Consider the following 9,602-nt stretch of genomic DNA (forward strand, 5'->3'; position numbering starts at 1 on the left):
CAGTTTGTTTAATTAAACAAAATAGATATAATATAACCATTCGCCATGTGGCGTCTATATATCAAAAATTAGTTTTTCAAATTATTTTGCGAGGATTGAAAAATTATTCCAAGAAAAAAAGGAGGATTTTTGTTTAGAAGAAAAATTTTTAATTTTCAACAGCGGAGAAAACAAAGAAACTAGGCGTTTAGTTTGAACGTATGGCCTTAAATGTTCAGAAAATCATGGTCATAATTTGTTAATTAAAAACTAATCAAAAAACCAAATGTCGAGCTTTGGAAAAATCAAATCTGTTCAACATTGACCTCTGTGTGGAGTTTCAAAATAAAATTGTGAGCACGAAACATATTGAACATTTCCATTGCTCTTTTTTTTTTTTTTTTTTTTTTTTTCAACTTTTGTGTGTACTCGGTATTTTTCTCTGTCTTAGTGTCGAAACGCTACGTCGAATCTTTTAAAACTCTAGAGAAGGGGTTTCCAACTTACACGAGGCCGGGGGCCGTAACTTTATCAAAATTTTATATAGAACTCTTTTATGTTTGAAGGAACATTAAATATCACTGTCAGATTTTTATCAAGTTGGGCAAAAAAAGTATTGAATTACAAATTAAAATAAGAAGTAGATTTTTATCTCAGAAATAATTTTTTTTGCACTGTTGGTTATGATGAATTTCCCAGAAACGAAGAAATTTTTTTTTTTTTTTTAACGAATGAAAAGTATTTTAAACCCATACAGATTTTTTACGAAAATTTCCCTCAAAAAAATGACAACTAATATATTTGAGTTCGCGGGCCGCCAGTTGGTAACCACTGCTCTGGAGCCATTTTAACTAGGGTCTTGAAACTTGGAAATAGACAAGAAACAATTTAACTCTCCGATCCAAAAAATCATTCATAACTTTCTATTTGTTCGTTCAGGAGAGATATTTGAAGATGAATTTTTTTCATTGTTATATATTAATTATGATTCCTTATGAATTTTTTGCACGTTCTTAATTTATTGATTATTTTTTAGTATCTCAGAAATCAACCTGGTTAGCGTGACTAACTCACCAAATAAGTATTTCCTTTAGTTATCTAAAACCACGTGTTTGTTCTGTTAATAGTTCACTTTTTCAAACGTGTTTTTATAGACAAAGTTAATGGAGAATTTCATTTGGGGAATGTTTATGAATCACCATAATATTTTATTTTATATCCGTCGTTGAGCAGCCGACCCAATTTTATGGGTTTACGACTACTCTTCAACTCCGTAACCGTGTAATTTTGAACCCAATCCAGAAGACAAGGAACTCCTAGATTGGGAGAAATTTGCCTTCGTGGAGAACTTTTTGATGGAGCTAATCAGCATTTGCATTACATGGAGAGGAAGACCACGAGAACCTCCCACGGTTTGAATGACGGCAAAGGGACTCTAACCCATGAACCGTCTACCACTGAGGATATTTTACGTCAGCACTGTGGTTGGTGCAAGCTGGATGCGGAATTCGTATTGACTGGGATTCGAACCCGGAATCATTGGAAGGCGAACCTCATTGGAAGGCGAACCGGGTGAGGGTAAAATAAATTTACTCGCAATATTTTATGTCTTGATTTTTCATGCAGAACTATAGAAAAGTTTTTTTTTTAAAAATTATTTTATTCTTTTATGTTTACAGATTTTGATTGCTATGCAAAATGTAGAATATACAAAATATATCACAAAGGATTACAAGCAATAATTTTCAGTGAATTCAGTATGTAACTTTCATATTTCAAAATTAATGGCAGAAAATCTGTATGATGCGCGGCTATGGTACTTAAAAAAATAAACAAATAAAGTTTATTAGTGAATAAGAATATAAAATTATTAACTCGTTTAAGGATCAGTGACATAAATGTGTTTGCCAATAACTGTTATTCATCTGCTTTTCCACTCCTTCTTTTAATTTTTTATTTTTTTTTACCTTAAATGAAACGGACTTCAAAAAACAAATCGCAAAAATCGTAAAAGAAAGTCATGGACAAGAAAAAAATTGATCCTTCAAATATACTTCAATTGATCCTTTAATTATGCTATATCACATATAAAAATGTAATGTACTATAATATTACATAGTATATATTTTTTCTACAGCAATAGTTTTTAAATGACCCTGGAGAACCCAGCTTAGAGTTCAATATCTAGAGATTAAACCCGGAAAATGAACGATTTTTTTGAGAATCTTAAAAGTAAACAACATTGCCATATTTTAAATATGAATTGGGAGATTAATGTTTGAAATAAAATAGTTGCTATTTGAAAAATAGGTAGAATTTGCGTTTAAGCTGCTTAATATTATCGATTTAAGTAAAATGGTTGTCAATGTTTTTTTCTAAATACTTTTTTCAAATAATCATACAATTCTTTATTAAAAATTTTAATTTTGTAAGTTAATTTAAAAATAATTACTGAAATGTGCTGCTTTACCATTATCATTGTACATTTTAACTAAAGTTCCACAACTATGAGTCCCACAGTGGACTGATCATAAAGACATGGTTCCCTGTAGAACACCGAAGTCAAGCATAACTGGCTGTAGTCAGTAAGCGGGTGGGTGACCACTTTGATCAGCCTGCGTAAGGACCGAGGGTGCGTGGTAGCGGTCTTTGTTAATCTGTTCTATGGCAAAGTGCTCGACTTCGCTTGCAGGTCGTCGGGCTACCAAAGTAGAGGAGCCATCCCCTCTGCAGAGGATCGAAATTGCGATGGCATGTCTTCGGATCATCCTCAAGGATGTTTTCCAGACCGTCGCCAATAGCCAGCCCATTGTGCAGCTCTAGTGCGACGTTAATAAAGTACCTACCTCCACAACTGTGACATATATAGAGTAGAAGTTGGAGTGTTTTTACTGCATATTGTTCATTGAAAAAATTAATTTATTAAAAACGAAACACAACTGAGTAGACATAGGTAGATGGAAGCGTACGAAATAATAAACAAACAATAGTTAGGAAAAAAAACGAGAAGCTGTCTATTTTATTCGCAGTGATTCACGTGGGTTGTTTGGTCGTCTATGTAACTTTTTTTAATATAAATATTTTTTTTAATATTGCTTTTAAGCTACTTTTTTTCCTGTGAATTGTATAGTTATAGATATTATGCTCGTAATTTGTATGGTTATTTTTATTTTCCTGTTTAGTTCAAATAAAAATAGGTCGATACTCCTGAATAAATGCCATTCCTTAAGTTAAAGTTAGCTAAGAGATTCAACGAAAATGTCTGCATCTCAAAATAACGCAAATAATTGTACTACTAGTGAGTTGAATGGCTCTGCTAGTACAAACCAGCTAGTACAATCGCCATTTGTATTACAGCAGTTTAATTTGCAGCAAAATTCTCAAATATTAGACTTTAATCAGTCACAGCAACAACAATCTGGAAAAGAGCAATGTGAGGTGCAAAAAGACCCTAATATGCAGCAATCACAAGTGACACAACAATCTAATATCGGACAATCGGAAGCCCCACAACAATCTGATATTGAACAATCGAAAGTGCCACAACAATCTAATATTGCGCATTCACAATTGCCTCAATTCAATATGGCACAATTGCAGGTGCCTGAACAATCTAACATGAATCAATCACAATCCAACAGTGAACAGACTAAAGTGCCACAACAGTCTAATGCTGAACAATCAATGATGCAACAGTCTTGTATGCAACAATTGCAGCTGCAGTCTTATATGCAACCACAATTGCAATTACAGCTGAAACAGCAATCACAAATGTTACAACCTCAATTACCTCAACAAGCACAGTTGCAGACTCAGTTGTTGCTGCAAACTTCTCAACAGCTATCACAGATTTTACAGCAGTCACAGCAACAATCTCAGGCAAATTTAAATCAACAATCTCAATTAAATAATCAACCACATTTCATACAATTAATGCAATCACCTCAACAACAGCCACAGTTAAATCAGTATGTGCAGATGTTGCCACAATCTGGCATTTCTCAGACTTTAGTACAACAGCAACAAAGGAAAGATAACTGTGCTCCTTCTTATGTAATTGGCAATATGAACAATCAAGTTAATGTTCCAGTTAACAGTCTTCAATCACAGCCAATGAATGCATTATCTAACATGAATCAGAATTCTTTATTTTATGTGCAGACTGTACCTCAACAAATGGTAACACAATTTAGCAACAATTTTGGAACTCAAGTTATTCAATCTAATAATAATAATATGCAAATAGAATCTAAACCTGCATTGCAGAATGTTATAAATTCATCAGTGCCATCACAGATTTCTAATTTTCAACAGATTGTCCAACCCCAAATTAGTCAAGGGAGTACTAGTTCATGTACTACTATGGTTCAACCTCATGTGAGTCAAGCAGTATCTCAAAGCTTTAGTTCGCCTACCCATACAAATATGTCTTCTTTTTCACAGATGCCTTTTCAACAAGTAAGACGATGTGTATTTTTAAAATATATAATACTCATACACATGTTTTGTAATAGTTTATCTATCTTGTAATAAATTCTTAAAATTTATTATAAAGCTACATTAGGGGTAGCCCTCCAGTAGTTGATGTGCTGTCCGTGACTTTACCTGAAAAAAATTATTGTAATTATTTTTTTATAATCAAAAAATTTGAATTTCACAATTAAGTTTTTGTTCGCATAATCTATATCAATTTAGTTTTTCGATCATTGTTTTCTGTGCTTCTTACAAATTTCCTAAGTTTTAAAAATATCAATATGGTAAAATCCTAGAATAACCCAATCCTTGGCGACTTTTTGAAATCTTGCCAAGTTGGCGATTATTTCTTGGATCAACATTGTTTTTTATTATTAAAAAATCTTTTTAAATTATTAAAAATTAATTAAAATATTTTCAATAAAGTAAAATAAAAAATAACTTACCTTTACTCTCATCTTTCAACACTTCAAACAATCTGACAATCGTCATGTGCAACCACTTTCTATCCACGCTTTCAAAATCTCCATTTAAAACCATCCACTGTATCATTTTGCTCTATCAAACTCGTTTGTTCTACACATTTAGGGCATTCATACGTTTTCAAGGGTCTATCTAGGTTTTTCTGAGAGGTACTTATTTTGTGAAAATTTAGACATAATTTGTGAAAAATTATGTTAAAAGATCAACACAAAAACATGGTAAAAATATTGATTTATCGTTTCTTAAAGAATACAAAAATAAAATTTTAAGAAAAAGTATTTTTTGAAACTGTTACCGCTGAACGCTAAATGATAGTAAAATTAGCCTGGACATTCTCCTGGTTTTCGAAATTAAATTTTGATTCATAAACCATTCAATCATCACTCTTTTACCTCTTGCATTCAATAAACAATCACTCGTCCATTCGCTCATCATTTTCAACCGGAACCTCACAAAAAAGAATTAAAAAATGAAGTAATAACGGTAACCCAATAAGATATCAGAAGCATAAATGGCGAAAAAATAACCCTTTTTACCAATTTTTCTGACGAAGTCTAACTCTTTCGCGTAGGTATACATATAAATTAACCAATCAGGGTTAAGAATTTTGGAGCGTACTCAGAAAATTTTAGGCAAAAAGTTGAAGGTAGGTCGAAGGGTTGGTGGTTCTAAACAGGTTGGTGGTGTGATCAGACGTTCAAAATAGATGCCTTTTTTGATAAGTTAAAATTTTTTTTTTTAGAAGTATCAGTTTGGCATTCTTCAGTTTTGAATGAATTTCAAGGTTTAAAAGAATGTATGTTTAAATAAATACATTGCTAAGTTGACTGATAAAAGAATTTTGTCTGAAATACCAGTCTGAATACTTGGGCGTGCAGCCCTTCATTGGTCAACTTATTGCATGAGTGGTCATTATAAATGGTTGTGCACGCTTAGTTACATTAACATAGCGATTTAGTAAAATATGTTTCTTTTGTAAAGTAATTATTATAATCATAACTAACAAAGTTTTTAGTTTTCATTTGCAAATTTATAGTTATGTGTTGATAAAGGTGCCTTCAAGGGAGGTTGAGAGAATGTAATTGGAACATCCTTGAAATTCTGTGAATAAAAATTATTTTGCTTTTAAACATTATTATTTTTTTATTGCAATTAATTACAATACAATTAATGTATGTTAAGTAATTGTAATACATGTCATTAAAATTAATGCATAATCAAGTTTGGTGGATTGCTTGGAAAAATTGTTATGAGTTTCTCTATATTAATTTACATACATTTTAAAAAATAGGTCAACTAATTGAACTAATTCAGAATATTTTGTAAAAAGCCAGCAGATTATATGGCATAGGCTATCTTTAAAAAATTGAAAACTAATATTAATTTTTCATTAACTTTATGGGTTTTTTCTTTAAAAAAAAATCAATAAAACATAACTTAAATTTTAATGACTGTAAAACATGAAGTAACTATTTTGAAATTCAAAAAATCGTAAAATACTGCTAATCTTCAGTGTAATTAATTTGTTCAAATAGAGCACTTTTTAAATTTTGATTCTTTAAAGACAGTATGTGTTAAGAATTTGAATTTAGTTGTAATCTATTACTATTAATATTACCTATGCATTATATATCATCTTTTTATCTATTGATTATTTTTAGGTCCAACAAAACCAGCTCACATGTTCACCACAATTCAGACCTATACTTCCTTCTGGGCCTATTCCAGCAGCTACTCAAATGTTCAATAAAGGGAATGTGCTAAATGCAAATCAAATTGTTGGTATGTATTTTTAAGAATTTCCTCTTTTTTACTTTTTATTCGCACTTGTGTCTTTTATTCAATATTGTATTTATATATACATACCTAATACAGTAGAGAACCGATCATCTGGAACGATCGAGACCACCACTATTCTGGATAACTGATTTTTCCGGTTTTCTGAATCGCTACAAAAAGCAGTTTTTTTTTTAATTGTCAAACTCAATTAAAAAAAATATATCTATATTTCGAATATTTAAAAAAAACTCTTTACTTCTTTTGACAGTGTAAGGAACTGATGATTATTTCTAAAATGATGGTAAACATCTTTAAAAAAAAAAAAGAAGAATTCTGAAATCTTTTAAGGAAAAAAAATTAAAAAAAAAATGGCAGGAAAATGTATTGAGTTTTTTTCTGGTTTTGCTGTATTCTGATTTCTGATTGTTGTTCTGTACTGTATTCTACAATATTTTAAGACACACTTTTAGTTTTTACATTTCTCAAGAAATACTTAGAGGATTATTTTTTAACTTTTGAAGCAATTTCGCATACAATAAAGTTTAAAGCTTTCAGAGGGTGAGTGACGGACAATAAATTCAGAATATAGCTATGCTATGTCAGAAATGTAGCAATAAACTTGAAACTTTATTGATTACTTTAGTTTATATAATTGCATAACATTTCATAAGCCTAACTTAAATATTTATGGAGATATAGACATTTTTGTAAAAGATTAATTTTATTGTCTTTTTTGGTTGCTTGTTCTAACTTTGAAAATATTGGAGCAATTTTAACTAATAACAAAAAATAATTTTGAACTTCGAAATAAATGTGTAAAAAATTGCACAAGATATTAAAATTTAAAGTAATTCTTTTATTCTGTGCATGGGGTGGAAACATTAAAATTGTTTTGTTTTTTTCCTTTCATAATTTTGTTGCAAATTGTATATGGCAACTAATGAATAAATACCGATTTAAATATAAAAATTTAAAAAGTTTCTAGCTAGCAATTTTTTGAAGTAATTATTATTTTTTAAAAAGAAATCTATGAATACTACGGGGTATTTAATATTTCTTTATTTCAAATATTCTTTCATCATTTTATTTATTTCTGCCAGCAATGTTTTTCCATGTCTGTTTAACAAGGTGGTAATGTGACATCAGGAAAATCATTTTATTATACATTTAGTTTTTCTAGATGATATTAAAACATAAATATACACCAATTATCTTATTAGTGTACTTTTTGTGTTATGTAGTGCGTTAGGTAGTATTATTAAACATTATATTGATTATTTTTCCACTTAGGAACATCAGCTTTTGGGGCTGCTCAACAATCTTATCTGAATTGCTTGCAATCACATACAGGACCTGTGTTTGTAATCATGAATAATCAACCTCAGGTGTCCACTCAAGTTCCATTCAGATATCAAAAGAGCACAAAATTTGTTGCAGGAAACAGACCTCCAATGGTTTGACTAATTTCTCATTTGCTATTAATAAATAAATTTCATTCAATATTTTTGTACCAAATTAGTAATTTTGATCCTATTCTAAATCTAAGCTTAAAAATTTTTGCTTAAGGCTGTTTTTCAAAGGTACTGTAGTCACATGAAACGATATTTTTTTGTGCAAATAATATGCTATTTTGTAAGTAATGAGTTTGCTACAGTTACTCATGACTGTTTGGTCAAGTTTAGCGTATCTTTAGCCAATGCCCTCTATAACCATTCTGAAAATTGCGTTAAATGTTTGTTTGGAGAAAAGCCACTGTTTTGAGCATTTGTGGCCTAGTTTTTTTTAATATTTAAAAGCTTACTCCAAGGCAGCATTATCTGCACTCATAAAAATTTGCTAGAAATGGGAATAAGGTATTAATTTGAATAATTTTCATCAATGGGGGAAAATGTTGCCAATTTCAAATTTTTTTTTAAAAAAAAGTTTTGTAACTTTTGAAATACTTTAGTTATTTGCCCATTCTAAAGCCCAGATTATATTTTTAAAGCAGGATTGCATATACAGTTTAAAATACAGTAGAGCGCCGATTACCCGAACTGCTCGGGACCGAATATGGTTCGGATAATGAAAAGCTCGGATAATTGGAAAGTTTTTTAAAATCTAATGTAAATGATTATTATTTATGCACTAACTTCCCTTCGCACCTTTTGTAGGCTTAGTACTATCTAAAATAGCTCTGGCGTGTTTAAAAGTTTTTTTTTTCAACTTTTAAATATTTTTAATTAATTTTCTTAAACTTTTTTTTTCATTTTGAATTATTTTTATCATATATCAGTTTTTTATAATTTTTTTGTCAATTACTGATTTTACCACATTTTTCATTATTTTCCATTGCAAAAGAAATCCAGCAATGATTTTGTTTAAAAGAAGATCATTTTTTTTTTCTTGAGCAGCCATATATCCCTTATTCTTTTTAAATAAATCAACCGAACTGGATCAACATCATTTTGACGTTTTAGCCAATTTATTGCAAAATCTTATGAATTGCATGCCTCTATATGAGAAGGTCCATTATCTTGAACTTGATTACCTACTTCTTCCTCTTCGTCTGTGGAGTTCCGATTTTCCTTCAAAATTTCAGCAACAATTTCATCATTTTCATCCGAAAGATCTATTGGTTCAGAAACTTCAGTTTCGCTTGTTTTTTTGTTAAGAATTTTATTCCAAGATTTAAGATTCCAAGCAATGTAATCACTAATCATTAACCATAAATGACAACTACCCATCCCCCAATTATAGAACTTCAGCACTTATCTATTCATAAACTCCTTCTGCATTCCAACCATTGTAGACTATCAAAATGAAGCTCGCATTCTTGGAAGATAATTTTCAGTTGTAAAGGGCTAAAAGGGTATGTAGGTTTAACTGTATCACAATACATGTATGTA

At 30.3% G+C, this 9,602-nt stretch overlaps 1 protein-coding gene across 2 annotated transcripts in view; it reads left to right on the plus strand.

Annotated features, from left to right (window-relative positions):
• Positions 1 to 2,927: 2,927 nt before the first annotated feature.
• The window catches only part of LOC107443538 (putative mediator of RNA polymerase II transcription subunit 26), a 24,573-nt gene continuing 17,898 nt past the window's right edge, over positions 2,928 to 9,602 (plus strand). The window contains exons 1-3 of one of the 2 annotated variants that reach the window (XM_071182486.1): positions 2,928 to 4,437; positions 6,597 to 6,717; positions 8,005 to 8,168. In XM_071182486.1, the coding sequence (XP_071038587.1) occupies positions 3,238 to 4,437; positions 6,597 to 6,717; positions 8,005 to 8,168 (1,485 nt within the window). In that variant the 5' untranslated portion in view covers positions 2,928 to 3,237. The remainder of the gene's footprint in view (positions 4,438 to 6,596; positions 6,718 to 8,004; positions 8,169 to 9,602) is intronic. The other variant, XM_016057457.3, reaches the window with a different exon arrangement.

The sequence above is a fragment of the Parasteatoda tepidariorum genome, chromosome 6 (genome assembly GCF_043381705.1).
Source record: "Parasteatoda tepidariorum isolate YZ-2023 chromosome 6, CAS_Ptep_4.0, whole genome shotgun sequence".
NCBI classification, from domain to species: Eukaryota; Metazoa; Arthropoda; class Arachnida; order Araneae; family Theridiidae; genus Parasteatoda; species Parasteatoda tepidariorum.